The sequence below is a fragment of the Aythya marila genome (genome assembly GCF_965140915.1).
Source record: "Aythya marila genome assembly, chromosome: 7".
Classification (NCBI taxonomy): domain Eukaryota; kingdom Metazoa; phylum Chordata; class Aves; order Anseriformes; family Anatidae; genus Aythya; species Aythya marila.
Window position 1 is genome coordinate 12,412,539 of NC_139048.1, and position 26,576 is coordinate 12,439,114.

The 26,576-nt window shown below is 37.3% G+C and overlaps 1 protein-coding gene across 1 annotated transcript in view; it reads left to right on the forward strand.

Moving 5' to 3' along the window:
* Positions 1-4,165: 4,165 nt before the first annotated feature.
* The window catches only part of CFAP43 (cilia and flagella associated protein 43), a gene marked incomplete at both ends in the record, with an annotated part of 41,276 nt that continues 18,865 nt past the window's right edge, over positions 4,166-26,576 (forward strand). Inside the window, 18 exons of the mRNA XM_082764644.1 lie at positions 4,166-4,511; positions 5,305-5,401; positions 7,578-7,745; positions 9,110-9,260; positions 11,832-11,982; positions 13,821-13,883; positions 15,050-15,129; positions 15,866-15,997; positions 17,078-17,194; positions 18,246-18,326; positions 19,071-19,219; positions 20,259-20,362; positions 21,511-21,651; positions 22,925-23,094; positions 23,441-23,593; positions 24,024-24,154; positions 24,933-25,098; positions 25,652-25,762. Coding sequence (XP_082620770.1) covers positions 4,166-4,511; positions 5,305-5,401; positions 7,578-7,745; positions 9,110-9,260; positions 11,832-11,982; positions 13,821-13,883; positions 15,050-15,129; positions 15,866-15,997; positions 17,078-17,194; positions 18,246-18,326; positions 19,071-19,219; positions 20,259-20,362; positions 21,511-21,651; positions 22,925-23,094; positions 23,441-23,593; positions 24,024-24,154; positions 24,933-25,098; positions 25,652-25,762 — 2,511 coding nt within the window. The remainder of the gene's footprint in view (positions 4,512-5,304; positions 5,402-7,577; positions 7,746-9,109; positions 9,261-11,831; positions 11,983-13,820; positions 13,884-15,049; positions 15,130-15,865; positions 15,998-17,077; positions 17,195-18,245; positions 18,327-19,070; positions 19,220-20,258; positions 20,363-21,510; positions 21,652-22,924; positions 23,095-23,440; positions 23,594-24,023; positions 24,155-24,932; positions 25,099-25,651; positions 25,763-26,576) is intronic.

Sequence of the window (26,576 nt, forward strand, 5' to 3'; positions counted from 1 at the left end):
CCCTCCTCCTCCTCCTCCTCCTCTACCTCAGGGGCCTCCTGCAGCTGCGCTGCCCTTCGCACCAAATCCCAGACTACCTGGGAAATAATGATTTATATAATAATAATAATTTCCACCCTGCCTTCAAGTCAGAGCTCTAAGTGGTGTGGATGCCGTGTGCTTGTGGGCACATGTCCCGGCCATGGATATCTCTGCCAAACCTGTCAGTGCTGATAGAGATCTGGAGCTTTCTGAGAGCCACCAGGGGATCCATGCTTATACAACAGGGGAAGTTTTGCCTGCTGTTGACTTTTAGTTTGGTTTTGTTACTGTAGCTAGGGCTCAGGCATCCTGTCACAAAGACCAGTATTTTTCTGGGGAGATCCTTCCTGCTGGCAAACACTAAGATGGCCACCAGTAAAGTCACCACAAACCTGACACCATAACACACTCAAATACAACATGAATTTTTGTCAAGTCATTAATTACATAATCAAACACCAATAAGCAACTTAACAGTAAAAGGGAGTGGTAATTTGTTGCACAAGCCTGCCATGCCCTGGGCAAACAGAACCCATATGTAAGACATCCTTTCCAACAAGATAATTCCTCCCACCCTTAGAACTGTGCCAGAGGACATTCCTTGTTTTGCTGACAGCCTCCTGTTAGGACAGTTTCAGCAATATTTGGGTCAAAAAAAAATCAAAATTTATTTTGAGACAGGCACGCAAATCCAAGGTACAGTTGTAACATTACAGACCTGGGTGCTGTAAGAGCCTCTTGGGGACACAACAGAGGCAGTGCCTGAGAACAGCAAGATCTCACCACAGGGGAACAAATTCCTCATCGTGTTTTGGTTTTGTGCAGCATGGATCACAGAGAATAGTGATAAGAGGCAGGGCAGATGCTCCTGTAGCAGCCAGTAATGCTGCCAGTGAGTAGCACTGTCTGGGAGCTGCACACTGCTACAGCACACCGATAAAGACTACAGTAAGAAACTGTGAGCAATTATAATAACCCTTTTTTTGTTTGTTTTTTTTGTTTGTTTTTTAGAAGTAGTAATGTATATGTATCAGCCTAGGAGCATAAAAATCAGCTACTTGATGTAACTGGTGTGCGTCTAGGTGGAGCGGAGACTCCTGACGCACCCAGCGCTGTTTCCTTACCTCTACTCTTTTAATAAATTGTAAACTTTGATTATAACCCTATTTTGGGACTGAGCGATTTTTAACGGGGATTCTTACAGTGCTAGTACCAAAAGCCATGAATGTGCAAATCCTGGAAATCGTTAAGGTTGGAAGAGACCTCCAAATTATCTGGTCCAACCATCCCCTACTGCTAACGCTACCAACTAACTCATGTCCCTAAGCACCATGTCCAACCTTTCCCTTTCCAGGGGCGGTGCCTCCACCACCTCCCTGGACAACCCATCCCAACGCTGACCCCCCCCCCCCCCCCCCAAAAAAAAAGCAGGACCGCAGCCATACACCCCCCCCCCCCTCCATATGGGACCACATCTCTCCAGCTGCCTCTGAGGCTTCACCCCCAGAACTGCCTGGGCTGCAGGGCCTCCAGAACAGAGGAACAAGGTGACAGAGCACAGGCAGAGCCGTGCCACCAAGGGAAACCCCAAACACCACTGAAACAGAAGGGAAACCCCCCCCCCCAAAAATCCCCGAGCAACCCCCACGCTACTCCCCTAACACCAGCAGGCAGCCCGCAGCCTGCTGGCCCTTTAAATACCGAGCGCCAATACATTGGCCCAATCAGCCGCCTGCTTACATCCTGCGGGCAGCCCGCCTCAGCCAATCGCAGCGTCCCTTCTGGTCGCTAGGAGACGGCGTCCCGGGGCGGCATGGCGGCGGGCGAGGAGCAGGCCCCGGGGGGCGGCCGCTGCCCCTCGCCTCAGGAGGCGGCGCTGGACGTGAGGTGGGGGCGGCCGGGCCGGCCTCTCACAGCACTCTCGGCTCTTTAAATCCAATGTTTCTTCCGTGTAATGGGAGAAATGCTTAAGCTTTCTAATCCAATGCAAGTGTTTGAGTTGTTTCATCGACCCCCGTGGTGTGTAAGGGGCAGCTCCCCAGCTAGGAGTGCACAGTTCTTTAGTGGGCAGAAATCTACTTTCAATTTTATTAATTTATTAAAAGGAGGATCAAGCATCGACCAGAGTATATATATATATAAAAAAAAAAAAGGCACCGTCTGAAGCATTCATTGCAACGTGAAGCAGGTCCCTTGTGCAAACTGCTTTTACGTGGCAGAGCCGTGACCCAGTTTATTTTTGCTTTGGGGAAAAAAAAAAAAAAAAAAAAAAAAAGCATTATTCAATGCAACAGGGAAAAAAAAAAAAAAAGTGACCTTTTAAGTGTAGAAGCACAGCCCGTTTCCATAAAACAGAAGCATTTAAAGTTTGCCTTTCTTTTATGCATTCTAGATCACTGTCAGCAGTACAGGTATGTATATCAACATTAGAAGGAAGTGACAATGTTATTTTGCAGTGGGAAGGGGGAATACTATGTTCTGTGTCTTCAGAAAACACAGAACCTTGACAAAACTAAGTTACATATAAAGCCCTGTTTTGAATGAACTATAGCGAGCATTTTTCAGTGACAAAGTACATTTTGAATGCTCAGTAATTCCGAGTACTTTGTTCCACCTACATTTCACCAGCCAGAAAAGTTTGTCACTGAAGTGCTTCTGACACTCTGTGTTTATAGGGGGCTGGAGACAAAGCGTGGAGAACGTGTGGGGGAACCCCAGCTAGTTCCATGACCCATCGGTCATAGCTGATGTCAGATCAGTCTGGATCCTTTTCCTCATAAACCTTTATTGATTGCATAAGGATAAATTGTGCAGTCAGCCCGTTAATTTATCCCTACATATATATTTTCTAGAATCTGTTTGCAGGAGTAAAACAAAAGTTGAAACTATTTCCACGGACTCAGATCTAGTGCTGGAGGAAAGCATCGAGCTGGTCCTGTGACCCTATTCATAAAGGTCTGCTTGTGTGCCAAGGCAGGTCATACGGTTAGTGCTCATGTGAAAGGGCTGGAAGAGCACTCCTCAGCTGACATGTCTGGGCTCTGTTCCCACAACAGTCAGTATATTTGCAACAACACACGGTCAGTGCATGCTCACTCCTCTCTGGCTGTGCTTATTCCTCTGGTGTGTAGCAGAAGAGGCTGAGTAAAAACTGCTGAGAAAGGATGACAGAAGTTATTGCTGGGCATAACTACCTTAAGACTAATCATTAAAGAATGTCCCTAATTACGGCAGCCCTGAGGCTATAATATAATTTACTAGAGTACAGAAGATCAGCAGCTGAACCGCTCTTAAGACTGAGTTATGTTCATGGAAGAAGTATAACAATGCTGCTTGCAATCGCAGAGGGCAAAAATCTCTTCCCACCACTGCTATGTGGGAGAGGATAAAAGACAGAAAGGGCTTGAACAGAAACTAGAAGGAGCAGTGCTGATGGTAGTGTTGGACACAGGGTGCTGGTACACTGCCAAAACGGTGTTGCCACAGTTCTGCCAGGCTCAGCTGTGGCTCAGACAGCTTCACTTAGTGGTTAATGCAAGTCCCCTTGATAAGGAGGTGCTGATGTTGATCCATGCCCTTTCTGAAAGATAAAAAACCACTTGCAGGTGGTTAGGGTTTTGCTGGTATGTTGCAAGTTCTAAAGGTGACTCAGCTTCAGTAATTTATTTCAGTCCCTGAAGTTTTACTGTGTTAAAGTACTGGTGTCTTTAAAGCAGAACAGTCCCTTTAGTTAAGTTTATACAAACTGTGCCTGTTTGTTTTTTTTTTTTCTTTTTCTTTTTTTAGTTTACAGCAACGAGATGAACTATGAAAGTTTACAAGAAGTTAAGCAAACATAACCGAGTCCCTAGTATGGATCGTGCTTGTGTAATTATTTCAGAATTAAGGTGTACTCTTTTACTATGACCTATGAGTATCAAAACAAAGCCTGTGAACTGGCTAACTTTATTGTTAATGAAAAGTAGAAGAAATATAAGCATCTTCAAGTTCTTGTGTCAGTCCTTTGTGCTCCATCATTGTAAGATTACCCCTGTGTTTTTGGAAACATGCATCTAGCGATGCATGGTATTAGAGGCTGAAATTCTTGTGGTTTTGCAAGTTTGGTATGAGGATGAATCTAACAAATCCAAAGCATCAGACCAGCATGCCTTTTAAGCTGTTACATTCCATTTTTCGCAGTATTTTGAAAAACGTGTCTGTGAGTAACGTTTTAACACAGAGTTGTTCTTTCTTAAGTTGGGTTCAGGGATTCTCGAAAAAGAACTTGGGCTTTATCAACAATCAGACCGTCTGCTACCCTTGTGGCAATTACATACTCTTCCTGGACATTAAAACAAAGAAGACGACAGCGCTGCAGTGTCCGACCGGCCAGGTGGGAGCCTTCGCAGTGAATGCCAACAGCAAAGTGCTGGCCTTTTCAGATCAGAAGCTGAATCCCCTCATATATGTCTACAGCTTTCCAGAACTGAATAAACTGACAGAATTAAAAGGTACCGGTGTGGTAACGTTCCCTGTTGCCATTTCATTAAAACAAAGCCAGTTTCTAAAGGGTGTTTGTTTTGTTTGTTTGTTTTTTTTTTGAAACGCTTGAGAAACGGTGTGACAGGAAACTTTCTAATGCCAAGAATTGCATAAAGTATCATAAAGAACTTTCCACTGCACTACTTTCAGTGAGACTCAAGCTGGAGAGGAACAGGACAATATAAAATTTAACTGTTAGAAAGGGAAAACAAATGGAATGAAATGGAATTTGTTACAGGAAAATATAGTCTGAATAACAAAGCAAGATCATATTGCAGGAGGCTCCCAAGGAGACTGCTGAGATGGTCTGACACTGAGACATCTGAGATGTGAGAGGAATTATGGCTCTTTTAGTTCAAGTTTAGAGGCTGTGATCTAATACGTATTTCCCCTGTTCCATAATATTTCTCTCCTCAGTTAAGTTGCTTACCCTATCCATGTTTCAGTTTCTTTCCCCTTTAACTGAGGATCATAGCAGTTCCTTACCTCATATACATGATTGAAATTGACTACAAAGGATTGCAGGGCACTTGGGGAAAAAACACTACGAATTTGAGATATTAGTGAAACAAATTAAAAAAAAAATCCAAACAGTGATACTTAGGGAACGTTTTTGTGATCAAATTAAAACAATTTGGTGTGAAGCAAAGGAATCACAGCGTCTTTGAAGAGTGGATATAAAGAAACTGACAAGAGCACTTTGTCACAGTATACAGAAAGTCTGGGCAATTAGAGCTCACGTTCTTTGTTTTCATGTTTTAGGTAATGTTCAGTTGGACTACACTGTACTTGCATTTAGTTTCACAGGCCCTTATCTAGCTGGTTACTCTTCAATCCCAGAATTTGTTCTTTCAGTATGGTAAGAGTGAAAAAATTTCTTTAATACTATTTGAATTTAATTAATATTTTTCTGTGTGTGCTATTTTAGCGTAAATTAAATTAACAATTGGGAATGATAAACTGGTTGCCTTCATCTTTCTTTTTTCTTTTTTTTTTTTCCTGATAGATCATTGTCTGCAAACCTTCTGTGCCCAATTTGCTGTTTGTTTTTTTGTTTTGTTTTGTTTTCTAGCACTAGGCAGAAATACTTGTTACTTTGCCACAGCTATCTTCTAGCTTCTTCAAAATTTTTATTTTCAGTAGTCCTCTTAATTACTTGTGCTTGATCTTAGTTCTGTCTTATAGGTATGCTCAGTGATCACACTACCATGTGTCACTGGGTTAGATCATCATTTTCATCACTGCAGTGAAAAGAAATATGTGATACAGTGAAGATGCAGAAAGTCAAAATACTTAATTGAATTGTTCTGTAAAAATAAAATTCTGCTCTTGCCTGCATGGCAAAAATTGAAGGAATATACTGTATACCTTCAATGTAATTAAGACCTTTATATTTCTTTTACAATGATTACAGAAGAGTCAGAAAGAGTTCACATGCCTATCATTCACAGAATAATATGCATGGTCTAATATATTTGATGTGTGCCCTAAAACAAAAACCCACTGTCTTGAAAGACTATTCTAGGTTATCCCTAAAATGGAAACATCTAGAAATATTTAAATGCTTTAAAGTAGTGACAATTTCCAAGGCCAAACAATGGAAACCTATTTGAATCTGCACAAATTCAACTGTCAGCATCTAATTATCATTAGAACAACCCTTGATTCCAGTCAGAAAGAACTGAATAACAAAAGAAAGCCACCTTACGATATTAAACTTAGAATTTATAGTAACTTGAACAGAGGTAGGTGAATTTACTGTGAGATCAGGATCTTCCTTTTTGCAATTAGATTACAATGTGCATTCATTATAGAAATTTGTACAGAGGAAAGAAATCCGCATTTAGCATTATTAATGCAATTGCAATATGATGATTACACAATTCCTGTATTTTAAGCATGTAGTTTAGAATAAAAGGTGTAAGAGATGTTTTGAAAGTTAACTCAGACTCAGAACAGAGGAAGCCTGTGGATAACTAAAAGCTGCCTTTTGCGTGCCTTATTTTATCCCCAGATCTTTATTCTTTTCTGTTTGAAGGAGAGGCTCAATTTCAGATACCTCTTTTAGATACATGTACCGTAGTGCTTCAGATCTTAATAAATTATCTGCTCTAAGATTGTTGGCACTGTTAGGTATGAGATGAGAATACTGACATCTTTAGAGAGACATCTACGCTGGTACCTTTAAAGTCAGAATTACAGCTTATAGCTTTCTGTAATGTTAATGAGAGTTAGTGCTTATGTGTGAATACTTCTCTTTTTTTTGCATGCACTATCAATATTACGTTATTGTCTTGCATCCTGATCAGTTCCTGAGAGGAAATTTCTTAGAAGCCAGAACAATGCAATTAAATTAAATCCATTTACAGCACTGTATGCATTTTAGTTTTCTTCATCTCAGCAGTAATGACAAATACGAGAGCTGTAAACATTATTTAGATTGTCAGATATATTGCCAATGAAATTAAGAAACAGCTATAACCGTTTTTTCAAATTATGTTAATCAGTTTTCAGACAGCACCTAAAAATGCAAATGCATTCAAGAATTAATCTGGACACAGAAATATGTGAATTAGAGTATGAGACTATACAATAGGTTACACTAGACAAAGGTATTCCCATGTTATGTAGAGCTGTACGTAACAGCCCCATACAAATTCTGTGCTGTTCTTTGCCCAAATTAGTTAATGCAGCTGTAGCATGTGCCTGCATTCACAGCACAATTATTGTACAACCCAAGAAATTCATTGATAATCAAGGGCTGACTGAGTTTTCTCTCTTTCCTTCTGAGTTCTCAAAATTATGTTATTATTCCTTCTTTTTGTAGCAGTACTAATTTTATGCGTGGCTAACTAACCACATCCTTTTCAGTCTCAGAACCTGTCTTGTTTGACAGCATTGTTTTTAGTCAGTGGCAAAGTGTTTGTTTTTCAATTGTGATCTTGAGTGTCAGTTAGAATCACATCCACATATTTGGCTTAAATGTTTTTGACGACTTCAGTGGATTTGATTTTCTTTTATTCTCCTTAATGAAGGAACTGGCAAGACAGTATCCTCCTGTGCAGTGAGTCCCAGCCAGGCGTACCAGTGACCTCGTTAAGTTTTAATCCCATGAATTGGCAACAACTGTGTTCTGCTAATGAGAGCTCTGTTACTGTCTGGCATATTGAAAGGAATTATGATGAGCATTACCTTAAGCAAAAGTAAGTAGAACACCTTTCAAGTTTAAAAAAAAAATAAAAATCTATAAGTATATTTTAATGACTAAGACTAGCAACCTACATCTGTTTGCAAAGAATTTAATTCAATTTACTTTGCCTAGCCATTACAATCAGTAATTGTTAAATAGCAACCAGTTTGATTCTACCTAGTTAATCAAGTGAATTGAATTTACGCTTTCATTTCTTAGCACTCTCATGTCCCAGTCATGCACACTATTGAAGCTAATACTAATTGGCATTTTTGGTAGTTGTCTCTATCAAAAGCCACCCGATTGCATTAATATAGTGCCTGGACTGCTTTCCTGTTCCTGCAAGTGGTTGTTCTGAGCACTGAGTGGGAACGTGCATTGCTTTTGTGGCTATGAGACTGCTGGGTATGGCTCAATTGCTTTCTAGTAAGCATTGTTAAACAATATGCAGTTATAATCACTAATTGTACCAAAAGCAGTACCAGGTTTCTGTGTGATATCCAGCTTCTGTGGTCAATTTACAGATGTAGAGGGGGTGGCTCTGATAATGCAACTCACTGAGCACAGCAAACCTAGGATTTATTTATGCTAGAAACTTTTTTGAGTCTGATATAAGAGGTGGACTAGTATGCATTGTTCAAGACAGGGATCTTGAAGTATAATATATATGCTGTTGCAGTGGCAGCTATTCTACAATCCCCAACAGCATATTTCACCTCATTAACTATGAATATAACCAGTCTATTACCCCTGACATGGTTATACTACTAAAAGTATAGATGAGGCCTTAATCTGAGATCTGGAAGTTGAAGGCTTGCTGCCTTTTGCAAACATACTGATACTCTTTTTTTTTTCTTCCACTTTTCATTCCATTCAGTAGATGTTAAACCTCCACAGAAAATTATTTTATATAACATTTTTTCGAGTTCTATATAGCATAGTTTGTAAACTATAGAATCCAGAATTCCCACATTATAACAGCCACTTATACACTGATTATCAACTTTTTAAATTTCTCCAAATAAGCATTAAGCTTGAATCCTCACAGCACATATATACAAATTAGGTGTGTGGCATTATTAATCCTGGTTAATAAGGAAACAGAAGGATAGAATAGTTGTTTGTCCAAAGCAACAAGAAAAGACAATGAGCTAGAATGTGGCAGTCCACTTCAGCCAGTTAGGAACATCCCTCCTTTGTAGATAAATGACTATTACTTTTCAGTGACATGGTACATGCCATGTAGAATGATTCTCTACAGCAATATTGTAGGAATTGTTGTCTCCACATTTCAAAAACATGCTTCCCATTTTTGTATCAGCATTTACTATTTGTGATATTTCTTTTCCTCAGACAGTGTCTCTTGCTTTTTCACAGCCTTGTGAAACTCCCTCATGGACATGGGTCTCCAAATCTTCATGAAGATTTGTTTTTCCCGGATTCTAGTGATGAAGATCCCTACCATGACCCTGTTATGCCAGTTTCAGCCATTGCCGGATTGGTAGGAGATGAAGCAGAAACATTCATGGTAGCTACTAATTTTATGTTTACTATCCAAGTCATTATGCACTGGGGGGAATTGCAAATGTTTGTCTCGTAAGTTAAAGCACTCCCTTCCCAGCCTCCCAACGTGAAACATATGGCTTAGGAAAATCAGTTCCTGCACAAGTTGATCTGGATACATTTGCTGTAGAAGATGCTTCCTTGAAATACTGTTTTGTTCAGATTCTTATGTTGAAAAGTATCTAACGCAGCAACTTTCAGTGAGATGAAATTACTGAGCTGGCTGAGTTCTTCAGATATCCAGATATCTTCAGACTGCAGTTGCTGTAAGGAACCAACCTGTACGAAGTATTTAGTGCTGTAACTAGCATTCCTCACTGACTTTATAAATTGACAGGCTGCTGCTGCAGATGTTTAAATAAATGGTTGCTATCACTGATGATTTGTATTCTATTACAAATGTACATGAGCAGTTGTCTGACTCTGGACTAAAATCTGCGTGTCAACATTTGTTCATACCTTGGAGTTATTTTCCTCTCTAACATTATGGGGTTTTGTTTGTTTGCTTTTAATTAATAAGAGACAATGTGGTGCTCCTGGGGTGGTTAATGAGGTGCTTTCAGTTTAATGCAGTGGAAACAGTATCATAGCCAGATGAAGCTCTCTTAATCCCCACAGAATTCAATAGAAGGATGTGTTTTCTTTATCACTAAGTCCAAGTCAGCTGAGGTCAATGTGTTGTTGATATAAGCATCAAAACAGGAGAACAATTTATTTAGACTAATAAGTAGAGGAGTTATTGTCAACCTGTAGTCCGTGGTTCCTTGGAGGCAGTAGCCCACTCCTAAGGAATGTGTGACAGGCCAGTAGGAAAAGCAAGCCTGCTGCACGTGCACCCGTTTGCTTGGTAGGTGTCCATGCTCTAGAACAAGATGCTGAGGCCAGGTATGTACCAGAGTGTAACCACGACGGGGCAGCAGAGTGAAAGGAATCGTAACATCCTCAAGCTATCGAACCTTCATTTCTTGCATAATACGGATTTAGTTTTGTTTCAATATTTCTTATAGTTGGGACTGACGTTTTTTAAATTCTCTGCAATTAACAGCCCAATTGACTCCACTTCATCACCAGTACCAATTTTATTCCACTGACTTTTTATAAAACTTTTAATGACAAAAATCCATCCTGGATTTTTTTTTTCTCTGCAGAGCTGCTATTCAAAAGGGAGAGAAGTTTAAAAAAAAAAAGACTGCATTATTATTATGCACCATTGTACCAATGCACAGTTCAAGAAGCAACCTCATTTTGGATTTACATAATCTCATCCTAGGATTAGCATATTTTATCTCGTTTGCATAAAGGCAGTAATGACAAAGGAACATTATAAAAGTTGTCTTTACACAGGAAGCTTCTGATTCACAGTAGTTCATTTGCAACCTTGCCAAAGATTTGTGCTATTCAAGCCTTGTAGAATCAGGGAAAATGCCTATATTAGATGTTTTTCTGGTGAAGTCCCAACCTGCCATAGATTTATTAGTTTGTCCTATTTGATTTATAAAGCAGTAAAGTAGCTCTGCTCACATACATTGTTCTTTGAATCTTCTTTTAAATGTTCTCACAAGGTTTTCTCATGTGTTTTTACATTTTTTCACTGAAGCCTCTTCAATCTGATTCTTTCCATTCTTGGTATTTATATAACCCCTAGTACTGTTGTATCTGAGCAGGTCACAGTGTTTAATAATATTTGGTGGAGAGGTACTGTTCTTCCTGTTTTATGGATGACAGTTTTATGAGAATTGTTTTAGATGAAATTCAAGGCACATGGGAGGTCTATGTCTGGGATATTTCTAGAACTAATTTATAAATGACAGAAAGTTTGACAGGGCTGTTTTTTCAGAACAATTTGGATATACGATAAGAAAAGCTATTCGAACAAAGTGCGTTTTAATGCTAACATGTATGCAAGACCACATGATGAAGAAAAAAGTAAGTTATGTCTACAAAGTACAAGACTCTTCTGAAAAGCAGTTTGAACAACACTTATCAGGGTGATGTCATAGGGGGTAACTCAATTTTGGATTCCGGTGCTATTCTGGTGTATAAATCCCACGATCTGGGAGCTCATTGTGTTGAATTTTATCATAATTTTATCATTAAAAATTGGAAAATTAAATGGTTATGGTGGGCCAAGATCTTTGCAAGAGTATGGAAGATTCCAGAGGGATTTCCAAGCTAGAAGACAAAAATGTTGGAGGATAAATCCAGAAAAAAAAAAAAAGAAAAAAAAAAAACACAAAAACAAACAAACAAACAAACAAAAATATATATATATAGTACACACACCATTTTTAAAGAAAATATGATTCATTGTTTAGACAGGCTTCTGGGGAGAAATATGAGTTCTCTACCTCTATCTCCAGAGACAGGCTTTTCTGGAAGTTGTACTTGGTTCCTAAATTCCTAGCCTCAGTGAAAGGATGACTGAATGTAATAAAATCAGACTTGAGATAATGATTTTTTTATTGGCCTTAAAATGTATGCAACTATACAAATATTTGCCGGTTGCTAATTTAACTGGTTTATTTTTGTGCTGAAGCCTAGAAATGATATTAAGCCTTTGGTGCATCCTACTGCCCACTGCTGGACTGCAACCTCTGACATTTACATGGGCTGTAAAGAAGGACATATTTTGAAAATTGATGCTGAGACACTCAGTGCTTGTGTTCTTCAACAGAAACCTCTACCAGGTAAGAAACAGCTCTGTTGTGTGTTTTATTCATGTAAGGAAGAAGATGGGTAGGACAATGAAGGCTTTTTTTTTGCTTTCTTTTCTTCTATTGTGTAACTCACAGAAGATGTAAAGCTATATAGTAAAGCCATATGAAAAACGTTGTTCTTCTATTAGTATGGTAAACATTTTAGAATGTCTGTTGAATTTCTAAGCGGGTTTCCTTAGCACCCTTTAAAAAGCATTCATTTTTCTAAGGCAAGAAAAAAAAAAAAGCTCTATCTACATGAAAACTGTTAAATAAAATGAAAACAGTTCCAGGAACCTTTATCTTATTAACAGCCCTATTAGATTAAAATAAAACTATTACTATACCAGCTATACACAGTCCATTTACTGCTGGTTAGGTATCAATAATTTATTTGATTTTGCATGAAACGTTAGATTGTCCTCATTTGGAATAATGTTAGCTAATGACAGAACAGATCTTTGAAGACTCAGGTTTAGCATGATATCAATTAACAGCACAACTGAATTGAATATAATGCTGCTTAGTATAATTCCTTAAGGTCAGCTGTTACATAATCAATTTTCTAATGACAAGTCTGTAAGGACTATCAGGCTTTATTGCAGAAAGTATGAAGCACAGAGAGTGAGCAGAAGATGCCTCTGGCTTAAAACAAAGCAGTCTACATTTAAGTTTTTCTAGAATGCTCAGCACATGTCCCTCAGATTCATTGCAAACTACTAAGGTAATTTGTCTCTCCCATATATATTCCAATCTGTCTGTTTTCATGGAGACCTCTGGCATGCTGGTGAATAAAGTTTTCTGGCAACAACTGCACATTCCATGCCTTTTTTTCTGGGCACCCTGAGGTCTCACCCCTGCTCCCCACCATGTGCTACCCATCTAGGCCTGTCCGGAGGGTTTCTAAGCTGGAGGACAGTTAGAGGTGGGCAGCATAAACTGTTCTGGCAATGGCAACCTGCACCCTGTCATCCTTTGCAGGGATGGAAGGTGTCAGTCCTAGTGCACACATGACGTTCACTGATTCAGTGAACTGGTGGTAAGAGGAGTAGTGGAACAGGCTTCTCCCCAGCACTAGAAGGGGGTAATATGTTGTTGTAAACCAGCATAGAGCTGTTCCGCTAATAAAGACTGAGAGTTAATGGACAGGCTGACAATAATCTTGATTTCTTCTTTTGCTGTTTAAATTATTATTTTTTTTAATTTGCAGCAAGCGTCCCTGACTTTCCCAAAGTACTGTATGTCTGTTCAGTTTTGATAGTTAACACAAAAATGGAAGGCTGCTTCTTAAAATAAAAAAAAAAATAAAATAAAATAAAAAAATTAAAAATCCAACTGTGTTTCTCTACTTTTGAAGTTATCAGATCTATAGGTTTACCAAATCAAGAGTTGGAACAGGAAAAGCTGAGGTGTGACTAGAAGTGTTTTTGCCTGTTCAGTAGAAAGAAACAAAAATGTTTGCTAGGCTTTTACTTGGCCTGTTTTTTGAGTCCTGTCCTAAAGCTGTAACAGATTTGTTGGTAATCGTATAGATGCTTCTACTTAATTTAAAATACTTAAATTTAAATCTGTCTCTACTTAGTACAGTACTCAAGTGCATGTCCAACCTTAAGCATGTGCTGTATTCCCACTTCCTTTTACAGCTGCCAGCTGAACTACAGAAAGATTGTGCCTGCCCAGTTACCCAAAGCCTTATCCCAATGATGGATATTGGGAAAGAACGTACATTTTTGATTCAGTATACCAATTCCAGTCTTTTTTGCAGTAGACTGACTTTTAGTGCAACATTGACATATAAACAAGGCTGATGTTATTTTTCTTTTGTGCAGAACACATGCGTAAAGTATCGGACGTGGTGGCCTATGTTCGTAGAGAAGTATGGAAAAAAAAAGGTATTTCCATGTTCAAATCAAGCTAATAGATTCTTAAACAACACCAGTGACAGCTAAGAGTAATAATACGTGAGTACAGCTGGAAGTCACTGGTTAGAAGAACTCATATAACGCTGGTCTCTGTAAGACAGATGAATGGCAATCTTTTTTTACGTGTACCTGATAAATAACTAATCGGTTTTGTGCTGATAGACAGTCAAATGAATAGCCTCAAGAGAAACAGTGGCAGTGAAATAATATCTGTTCTTTCTAATTTAAATTGGAGTAAGTGATGTTAGAGTAGGTTCTCTTCTGCTTAGTTTTAGTAACATTTTTTTAGAGCTGCAGTGACTTGTAATTTAGTTGAGTTAGGATTTAGGGGTTGTTTCCAACACTTTGTTTTGGGTTCCAAAGTGCAAAAAAGATATTCACGTTATGGAGGACACATCATGGAGGAAGTTCAGCACAAGGCCACAAAGATGACTGCAGTTTGAATACTTGACATGGAAAGATGGGCTGAGAGAACTGTTTGTTTAGCCTGAAGGAAAAGGGATATCTTACTATTGTTTTAGCCACCTAATGAAAGGTAACAGAGAGAATGGAACCAGACAGGAAAGGATATAGTTTGCATCAGCACAAATTCTGGGTAAATAATAAGAAAAAAAAATCATAGTGAAGACATTGGGACAGGTTGCCCGAAGAAGCTACGGAATATTTATTGTTGGGAATATTCAGAGTGGGTATCAGCTGTATATGACCCTGATATGATGCTGGACAATGTGATTCAGCTTTGAAGTTGGGTCTAAATTTGAGTTGGCCCTTTGCTGAGCAGGTAGGAGGGTGGATCAGGGGATTTCTAGAGTCCCTTCCAACATAAATGGCTGTTATGATTCTGTTACTGACAAACTTAGTATATTGGCCTTTGTAGCTATTTAGCAGCGTTTACACAATCAAACTATTTCTCAGATCAGTTTGTAGTTCATCAGACCACAGTAGTATTGTCACTTCAAATTATGTATACCAGCCTTCTCCAGTATCACCAAAGCCAAAAGTCCAAAGAATATGCCATTGAATCATAGCCCATAGATCTTCTTGCTCTCAAATAGTAAATTCTCCCAGACTTGAAGTCGAGACACATTGTTGAAATAAGTTAAATTTGATATTTTATGTCGGTCTTGTGCTCTCAGGTGGCAAACCAAGGGATCTGCAAAGAACAGTTGCATTTGCCATGGCATTTTGTAACGAGGGACTGTACACAGCTGGAAATGTAAGGCATCCTTCATGGTCTTAACTTATTCATGCTGTGTGAAAATCAAAGAGTATTTAAATTGAATACATTTGCAGAGTTCACTACAAAGACAGGAGCTAGAAAAAAAAAAAAAAGAGGGTTTCAGAGCTATAACAGTCCTCTGACATTGTGTATATTTTCCTATTTTCCTTGTTAAGACTTGGGACAAGAAATTGGAAGGGAGCAGAGCAGGAAGAGATTCCGTTTTTGTAGTCAAAGAAGCAACGAAAGAGGATAATACTATTTTTAACAAAGGACAGGGAGATTCTAGAGGAACAGAAAAGAAAGATGAACTTGAAACATGAAAGTAGAGAAAATGGCCAAGAGAATTGCAAAATTGTTTTGTGCAAAATCTGCCTCATTGTTTAACCCTAATGCATGACAGTACACTACTGGTTAAGAGCGGAACAAATTCTGACACTTTAAAAAAAAAAAAATATATATATATATATATGAACTACTAAATATTAACTGATGAGTCTGTTGTTATCAAACATGTGCTGTTACTGAGGAACACCTTAATTTTTCAATAGATTTATTATCCAAGGTAAGAGTCCTCTGGATGTAGACAGACTAAGATCAAATCAGACAACTAGTCATGGTATAAAGTTAAAAATTGTTAGTTTAGAGGCTTTCAGAAGTTCTTGCTGATAAGTTTGGCGGAGTGGGCTAGGATGCATGACCTAGACCTGATGATTTGTACTTTTCTGAACAGGAGGGCATTTTATTCTTTTATCACATCAGAGGTCTTCAGTATGAGATGAAAATCTGCGCTGACATCGTAGACCCTATATCCAGCCTCCTGTTCTCTCCTGATTACACAATACTTCTGCTTGTTACTGATCAGGTATAGCATTTGAGAGAATAGCATCATGTAATGAGATGTTCCTGTGATCCTGTATGTGCATTCCGATGCTGCTAATGTGAAATGTCCATAACGTGATTCCATAAGCCAACAGATGTATCCCAGCAATGAACTTAATCCATGTGGTGTTTTTAACACAAGATTGGAAACCTGTAGTGAAGCATGGAGAAATCATTTTCTACAGATGGTTGATTATAAAGAATAGTTGTTTCCTAATTTCCCAACAAAAACAATGGTTTAGAATATGGATTCAGGGTCTCCAGTGTGTCCAGGCCATGTGGGACCTACTGTGCATGAGCTCTAGGCTTAACATATGCCTGCCCAGTAAGAAAAGTGTAACTTGGGTACATCAGACCTACTGTGGCTATGTAGTAGAGTTATTCTGCACATTCATGCTGAATTTCTCTGGCAATCCAGTCCAAGATTCTTCTTTGAACAGCTTGATGTCCAGATATCTTACGCAAGGGGGCCAAATTCTCATATTACAGCCTTTTTTCCACACCTTTGATCATTTAAATTGGCATTCCTAAGGTTCTTTGGGATGGGGGGAGGTTTCAATGGCAATGCCATGGTAAGTTTGGTCACACTCTCTCTGATTCAATTCTTCTTTTGTAAAATGAGTAGAGCGCTTCTAAATTATTTCTCGATATCAATTATGAATTGCTTCTAAGAGACTCTGAGATCTTTAGATAAAAGCATCTCTTAAAGCATGTTGTTTATGATTTGCATTTTGTGCTGTGTAAGTATATTTATTGATTCTTGGAGTAAGATGAAATAGGATGTTTTTAAATTGTTTTATTGAAGTAATTTTGAGAAGACAAAAAATGTGACTAGCTGGATCAGGATCACTATCAAGTGAACTAACCTGATGTTTAGCTAGTGTACGTTAATATAATCTGCTAAATTCAGCTGAACTCTACTGGGCACTTTCATTTTAGTATCAAATAAAAACCTTTAAAGAGTGAAGCTCAGAAAAATTGGTATTTTTTTGCTGAAGTATTTGAAAGCTTTTAATGAAAAGTTTGATAGCCCAGTGATGGATTATTTGTTTTTATTTGTCAGGGGACAATCTATACTTACAAACCTGCCCACAGAGGAGAAGCTGTCAAACTCTTGGATGCAAGCAGCAGTTGTTTTCTGGTGGCTGATTTTCTTCCTCCAGAGAACAAGTACTGTGTGGTATGAAATGATGTTCTCTTTATACATAAGAGTGGCTTTTTTCAGGTAACTGATATGTTGCTAAGGCACAAAACCAACAGTCTTACTGGGACTCATGATGTTTGTTACGGTAGTATAACTACTCATTAAAGGATGTAAATAGCATTAATTCAGGTATGGCTTACAAAAAGGTCAGAACTTGCTTTAGAATACAGGGTAGATAATTCACAGGTGGCTAAAATGTCACACTGGTTTTGCTGTCGATTTGTATGACTCACAAGGGTTCATGAACAGGACTATGTGAATAAAGTTCAGAGAACAGATATTGAAACAAGGAGTTCCTACTGATATTTGCAGCCCTCAGCACAAATTGGAAGAGAGATGCCTCTGTCATGGGTCCAGGGAGAAAGAAGGCCTTACTCATGGCTCTGTCCATTCTGAGAAACTCCTTGCTTTCGTTCAATGTCTTTGACCTCCTACAAGACACACATTTTAACCAGCAAATCTGATTTGTCCCCAGGCCATGAATTCTTCAAGTAGGAACCCTGGGGTCTTAATTAACTTTGCTGAATCTGTTGCTTTGTTCTTAGCATGGGAACGATAAATTTTACTTCAGAATAAGTAACATGAGGGTTGATTGGTCTCTAGCCATACTTTACTGTGGAATTATAAAATTGTCTGAGCATAAGAAAACAAAGCAAAATTATGATATGCATCATTCTTCATGTGAGAAAGCAAAGACCTCTCCTTAAGCACTTATTTACTTATTTTTGCAAAGAAAATTCTAAGCAGTTTTTTTTTTTTTTTTATTGTTGGACGAATGCTAATATTGATCAAGCTTATGTTTTACCCTTGTCTCATCTTGCTTAAAGACCATTCCTGTAGTTGCAGCAATTCACAAAAAATATTAAATATTTTCTTTAACTTTGCATTTACAGCAAAAGCAAGATCATTCCAAGCAAAAACCTTGATCTGATACACTCAGTTGACTGTATATTCCATAGAATAGCTAGCTACTTACAGACTATTTGGTTATTCCACCTTCATCTGACTATGTTTTTCTTTGTTCAAGTCTGTAACAATTTCAGGTGAAGTACAAGTTTGGCTCTTGGAAGATGGGACTTCTCTTAGCAAGACAAACATTAATATTGAGGTACACGTAACTGGGAGTTCATGTAGTGACTGATACTTAAAGTCTTCATCTATTTTTTTTTTCAATTTGTGACGTAATGTTTGATTAAATTGGACAGTTTTGAGGAAAGCTAAGTAGTGTCTTTAAAGAACAAATGAAAGACTTTAAAAAGACTCTCTTTTGGAGTGATTTCTTGACCTAATCACAAAGTTAACTCAGAAAGCAGAAAGGTATTTCATCCTAATGTCCTAGTGATATGTCTTTAAGCATTTATTTTAAAAAAAATAAATTATCTAAATCTGTATGATATTACTTTATTGAATTTGTATTTCCAATGAGTATCAGAACTGACAGGAAATGTTTCAAGTGTATAAAAACTGAAAGCCTTGACTGATCTGAAAAACAAGTTTTAGGAATTGAGTTGATAAAGTATTTACAACTGTTAATGCTTTGTTGTGATTGAAGATGCATTTAAGTCCTGAAAAATCCTGTCTTTTTTTCCAGAGGAACAGAGAATTATTTTTTGATAGGTAGATACGGAGCATAAGAAAAAATGCTTATGATGTCTATTAAAATCCTTTATTTGTAAAAAAAAAAAAAAAAAAAAAAAAAAAAAAAAAAAAAAGATTTTTAGATTGGTTTTTGGTTTTCTTCTCCGAATTGTAGAGACTTGTAAATGGTAAAAGAAATTGCATACTAACATATAGCATAATGTCATATAAAATGATATGGAGCTGTTGAGTAACTTCTATATTTCTTAACTAGGCAACTGCTATGGCTTGCTGTCCCTCCTCAAACAGTGTTGCTATAGGGACCAAAAGTGGTCAAATATACTTCATTGATGTTACCGATGTTGAAGCTCCACGGGTTGTTCACATAATTTTTCTTTCCACATTTCCAGTACTATCTTTGCAGTAAGTATGCGGTAACAGAGGCAGGAATAGTATTGATTTGTCGCTCGAATAATGCAGTTAGTTGAAGAAAAAAATTGAAGTTTTTATTCTAAAAATGTCAAAGTAAAGTATTTTAACTATTTCAGTTGGTGTTTTTTTTTTTTTTTTTTTTTTTTTTTTTCCCTGTATTCCTTGCAAGAGTAGTACCAGGATTTAGATGAGAAAAATATAATAAGGTTGAATTTTTATGAAAAATGAATGGAACGCTAAGGATACTGATGTATAGGATCCTTCTTGACAGATCACCATATGCAGTAATTATGTGCAATTCCATGTATCTGAACTTAGAAAGTTATTTGTCACAGAATATAAATTCAAGGTCTTATGAAGCTAAATTTAAGCCTTTGGGTCATCCCTTCTTATATGGTGGATCTTTTTATTACAGTTATTAACAGTTCATTTGCTAACAGTGCTAGAATTTACCAGTCCTTCTATAAATAGCTCTTGTGATCTGAAAGGATTACTTCTTTATTTTTCAATAATAATAAAAAAGAGAGTATTTTACTTCTATCTTAAAAATAAATGGATTTTGAACTGCTAAACATTAATGTAAATCTGCCTGTTACTTCAAGAGTCAGATGGGATCTCTTGTCATAATTACCTAAGATAAAACATTAAAAATAGATATGGAAAGGAACTTATTTAAAGTGAAATCAATGCAAAGACATGTCTATTCAAAAATATAAGAATATGCTTAGTAGTTTTATTTAAAATAATTTAACTTCAAAGGAAGCTGTTAAAATAGATTGCTACGGAATGACATCAACTTTAGATTGCCAACCCACTCAATTAGAAATTGCACTTAGAGCACTAGGATTTATATCAGGATCTGACACTGTAAACCTACAAGTTGAAATTTCAATTGCATTTATGCCCTTAAGGTAGTCAGCAGAGTTATGAAACTGTGAATAAAATTTGACCTTTTTATTGACTGCACCAAATGGTTTTTAGAATTTAATATTAAAAATCTGTATTTTACTTGGATTTTTATTTTACCTAGTTATGACCAGAGTGGCCAGTTCCTCATCACTAGAACTACAGAAGAACATATCTTTATTCTAGATGCCCGGCCTTCAAAATTATTCCAGGTTCTTGGATATACAGGTAGTATTTGTAGCAATATAAATTACATCATGTTTTCATTATTTGTTATATTTTATATTTACTTTTTAAAGTATATTACTTAGTCATCAGACTAAGTCACCGTTCTTCATTCTATGTAGGTTTTAGGACGAGCAACCGTAAAAATATTTTTCCCAGCCATTTCCCCAAAAAATCATGTCCTGAACAATCTCATCACCCCATAAATTTAGTTTGCAAATGCACAAATACGACTTTTCTGCCAGGACATGTTTAAGTCTCAGGGAAGAGACTGGATCAGTTGACCAACTGATCAAAAGTCCAGCACAAAAGTAACAGTGGTGGCAAAGAACTTAATATCTCTGTGGCCCACCATGTGAGGACTTATACTAATGATCTATAGGTCATGACACCTGAGAGCAATCTCCTGTTACAAATGCCCACCCCAGACTTCTTTAATATGGGTGGAAGTGTCAGGTTTGGTGATTTTTACTGAAGAGTAAAATATGATGGAATTTTAAGTCACAAAAAAATTCTTCTAAAATTCATAAATCTGCTTGTAGTCTCAATTCCAATAAGGTTATAATTCTGTGCATATAGGTTGTCATCTTTATATATAAAGCCTAAGTATTTTAAGTACATATACATATAAAGTGTAAGTATTAAGTATAAAGGGCATTATTTTATAATTTTAATAGGTTTGATTTCCCAGATAATACTTGGATAGTTGATATGTTAAGCCTATATGGCTTAATTCTGAAGATTATCTAAGGAGAATTACAATCAGAATTTGCCTGATCATGTTCTCCTTGTCTGGCTGACTTCTTAGAACAGGGCCTTTCTGTGCTTTATCTGGTTGTTATCAGCAGACTGTCTCAAAGTTGCTAAAATTCAAGCTAGGTGTCAACTCAGATTTGAATGTTTAATATAACAAAAACACGGTTGGTGCTCAGCATTCTCAGTACCCATTGCCTGAAGCTGAAGTTGTGTGGATTCAACACTTCTGAAGTCAGGTTGTGGCTTGCCTGACACTTTAATACAAATTCAAAATAGTAGAGTTGTGCTTAGATGTGTTCGGAACTGAGATCTCCATTTTGTTTCACGTGATATCACAGTACAAATGTTACCATAAATCGGTAAGAATTTACATTGGTGGTCCTTATCTGCTTCAGTGTTGGCAGATGAAGTGCTGGGTCTCTCTGTAGTTTCTGACTTCGAGAACAACTTAGTTGAAGTAATGGTACTTCTTAATGTAGCAGAGGTCCAGCGAGCGAGGCTGGAAATCTTTTGTCTGCCTTCAGCACTCACCGAAGGTAAGAACTCAAATACATACTTCATAAGGTTTTCCTAAGACAACAACATATTTTTGCCATTCCTTACACAAAATACTAATAATCTTAACTTCTTTCTTTCTTCATCTCATCTGTACATTTTCCTGGGATACCATTTCTCATATGGCTGCCCGTAGACTTAGTCAGCTGAATCATTTCAGCAGAAATATTGTGATGCTGTGAAACCCAAGGAAGGAAAAAGAGAAGTGATTCACATGCAGAGTCACAAAGGCTAATTGCAACTGGTGTCCTCACCATACAGCCAGTGCAGGACAGACTTGGTTGTGAGTGACACCTGCACTTCCAGTTTTATGTCTCTTCCAGCCAAGAATTTCCAGTCGAGCAATACAGTTTGAGGTTTCAGTGATATCTTCTGTATGTCACATTACAGAAAAATCATAGAATGACTCAGGTTGGAAGGGACCTTAAGGTCATCTGGTTCTAACTCCCAGAAAGGTAGCTTATGTTCATTATTAACATTTTGTGTCATTTTACATTATATGCAAATGGTGACTAGCAAAGCCTTTTTTGGAGAAAAATAAAACTAAGTCAACCAAGTGTCAGATCTGCTTGTTATTCACATATATTTTTAAAAAGGCCCTACAATTTATAAACTTTCTAAAACATAATTTTCAATTAAGTTAGTATTTTCTCTAAATATCCAGTAATGTTGGATTACTTTTTGCCCAGTTATAGGCAATTATGTTGAAGCTTGATTTTGAAAGATACTGAGGATCTAGAGTTCTTGCATAAGTCTTAATTTTAAATGTCTCTTCTTGAATGCTCAAATTAAACAACCAAAATGAATGAAATGCCTTTCGAAGATATCAACATAAGTGCTTTAACCAATACCACCCAGGCTGTGTATACTTCATGGCAGAGAAATCTAAATGTGATCTAGATGAAAGCAATGATGCCATGATCCTCCCTGCAAACTAATTTGCACTCCTCATATAATACCCAAGAAAGTCAGGTACGTTGGTGTAGACAAATTTTCTCATCACTCTGGCTATACTGCTTCTAGTGCTTATTCAGAGCTAGGAGAGCTCTCGCTGTTTCACTGCAGTGTTGCTACATTGGCACAACCCACAGAGTTAGTGTTAGAGCTATGAATCTTAACTCCCATGCTCCTCCTTGAAAACTCGGATCATGCTCACTCTTTGAGATTGTTTGGTTTCAATAATTGATAGGTGGAGCACCTACATTAGTGGTGGGGATTTCTCTCCCTACCTATTTTTTTTTCCAATTTTTTTAGATAATGAAAAGTTTGTTAATGAACAAGGAATGCTAAATGCTAGTGCCATTAAAAGGGAGCAATATGATCTGGATTACCCGTTGAACTCGGCGGTCAGACTGAAGGATAACACAGTGTATGGCTACTGTACCTGTGCACGTGTCATCTGTAAATACAATCTCTCTGAACAGGTAATTCCCTGAAACTGTTATATTTTGGGTGGTAGTGAAGTACCAGCCAACATTTCTGTAGATAAGTGAATACTGAAGGATATTTTCTATAAAAAAAAAATCCTCTCTGCACTAAAATTGTCTACTCCATTCCCAAATGTTAATTTTCAGTGTGCTACTACCGCTCAGAAACCTGGCAAAAGAAATCTCCTTGTTCTTTTACAGGGAAAGTCAAATACTGGTTCTTAAAACTCATGTAGTTTGTGGACATGTGATCAACAACCCAAAAATCTATTGTTAGTCTCCTTAAAATTGTATAGATATTTCCGTCAACTCAACTGCTTTTAACATTTCGTTTGCTTGGCAGAATATTTTGGAAGATCCACCAGTATTGTCATCAGAAAAGAGGACTCCTAGCAATCAGTTTGGATCAGGATTCCTCTGCTTATCACCCAACAGCCGATGGCTAGCATCAGCAGCAAAAGATGGTGTTTTGTTCATCTATCACACTTCTACTATGGTAGGCAAGTGTTCAGGCACAGGCTTTGTTCGGTTTACACCTGAAAGAGCTGTAAGAGCTACTGTATTTCACTGCAAGCTTTTATTCACTTAAATATAAGATGTTCCTGAAAAATTTTTGTTAAACATGAATTGACATAACATTATACAGTACAATTCTTTTTATAATGAATGGGAATGTGATCACATTATACTACTTACTTTCTTTTCCAGTAAATCTTCAGGTAGATAATTTTACTTCTCTGTCTCCTACAAAATCTATATACTAGAAAATTGCTCCTATCTGTGGTCAAAAACTATGACCTCTAGTCTTTTATATACTTTATATCGATATTTTGGATAGATCTCTATCTAAAAATAAAGCAGCATAATTTACAGACATCGTCTGTTAGAAAAATATATTTGCTGAACTGTTTCTGTGACTTTTCTAGGAAATACTTGCTCAAAAGCATTGCCACTCATATCAAGGAGGGGGAATCAGATCCACAGTATTTTCACTGGATGGCAAATTCATCCTCGTTAATGGTGAAACCGATGGTGCCCTGGTGTGTCTGAAATGGAAGTATGTGTAAAGTGGCAGAACAATATTGATGGTGTCAGTTCTTGGATCCTGACAGACTAATTTTTGCATCTACTTGTGATTCTAGACTTCCTCTTGATTAGTCTCAAAGTAAGGAGGAGAATTTGATGCAGCTGGGCAATAAAATCACTCCTTTCATCTGTTGAGGTGGTCTCCCTAGCTCATGAAAAGGTTCCCACCAGCCTTGTAGGGAATGAATTGTACCTTGGGTGTGGTTACAGATCAAGATCAGAGTGTCTTCTGAGAAGTATTACAGATAATGGGCTTCTTGCTACTTTCAAATAAACCACCTGAGAGGGGCTCTTTGGGTTTATGTGAGTAGGAATTTGAGATATCTGTCAAGATACTGTTTCAACTCAGTGAGTAGGAGACATCACAGTTTTTCAAGGGAATTTAACTGTGGCTGTAGAGAGCTATTAGATACAAAGAGTAAGAGACAGTTGAAACTACAACTTTTCTGTGGTATAAAGTTCAGGTTGATGCAGAGATCAAAGATCTCTTCAGAGCAATATTTATAATCTGGGTAATCCATCTTTCAAAATTTCTAATTCTGTGTAAACTTCATTTAACTCTAGATATATTCATATCTAGATGTATTCAAACAATATGTATTTTAGATATATTCAAACAATATTGAATCATATGTAAAAATACTGAACAGGCATGTTTAAAAAACTTAATGGAAATATTATAGAGAATATTTAAAACTTCAATTTTTATAATACACAACAAATGCATCAGTGTCCTTTCTATTTACTAGGAAAATAAAGGAAACTGAAGTTAAGGAAGCTGCTTTTCATTGGCAATCTCTTCTTACTGTACTGAACAAGTCTATTTCAAATGAAAATGCTGTGTTAAAATGTATGGCAGAATGGCACTTTGACCCAGAATCCACATCGGAATCACTTTCAGAAAAGGAATCTAAGGTATTTTCTTTCTTCTTGTGGGGAAAAAAAAAAGTTTGATCATTATCCTAAGATTATAGATAAGAGCTGTCTTCAAAAAAAAATAAATCCGTTTGTGAAAGTAGAACACTCCTTGTATATTGACTATGATAATTATTCATTTGTGGAATAGAATTATCAAGGAAATTGAATAGTTTATGGGAAGATGACATATCTTTGATTTCTACTTGTTTGTTTTTTTCTCTCCTCATATGAAGTTATGTCATTCGCAGTTTGATGTTACTGATAAATATTGTGAGTTACTAGTTACATGTTTTTCTGTTGAAATCAAGCAAAGCAGTGATTACAGAGGTCAGTACACTCATCCCATTACAGTTAAAAGTCTTTGCAGAACAGCAAAGCTTTGCTGGGTCAAACCTGGGGAATCATTAGGGAATAAAAATACTTTAACACTCTCTGGAATTTGGTGGTGGTAGTACTGCTTCTAATATGAGTCCATCTTTAAAATTTTATTTCGGGTTCTATTTCATTCCCTGTAAATACTTAAGATGAATGCTTATGTCCTTACCTTCAGGAGGCACCAGCTCAGTCGTCTAATATAGAGGTGACAGAAGATCAAAACTTCTCCAGTTTGCCTTCAGACAGCACCAGTGAAATGACCTGGCTGGGTCAGAAAATAAAGAAGGTATTTTTGTAGAATAAGTACAAACCAAGGCCAAAGTTCTCAAGAGTCAATAGTCATTAGAGGTGTCAAATTATATACAATAAATGAATGCAGTTTTAAGGCATTGTGATGTAGGCTTTTAGAAATGCTAGGTCAAAGTTTTAAATACATCAAGGCAGGAACCTAGCACAACAGGAGCTGTAAAGACCAAGACCACTTCTACACAAGGAATAAACTCAGTAAATATGCCAGACAAGCTGGCTTCCCGCAGAAAGGTATGAAGACATTTTTCTACTAAATGTGTCAAAAAGTTGCACAAAAGATCAGTACAAGTAACAAGGCAGGTGCTTTCTTCTTCTCAAGGGCCACAGTTAACAAACTACAGCAGTGTTAAATTGATAGTCAACTATATGACATTAATTGGAGGAAAAAAAAAAAAGAAAAAAAAAAAAACCACTTTTGGGGTTTATTTCAGGTTAAGGTTGAGGTGAGTATGTTATGCAACCACTTTGATATGAGCCAGAGGCACTGTATTTTTTGTCCAGCTTTTGGGGTCAAATGATGGCAAAATAATTGTCTTTTACAAAGTACCATTGCTTTCTGTATCTCAGAAAGTATCTAAGTAATGACCGTCCAAATTATGATACAGTTTCACAAGTAAATGGAGTGAATCTAAGACATACTTCCAATGAAACTGGAATCTTTTCCATCCCTCTCCCAGACATATATTCTTGTTTCTTCTTTCATACGGGCACTCATACTTTGAGTGTCTGCATTGTGATTTTTTTTTGGCAAATCCTTGTGACTGTGCATCCCCATAACTGCCATGCAAATA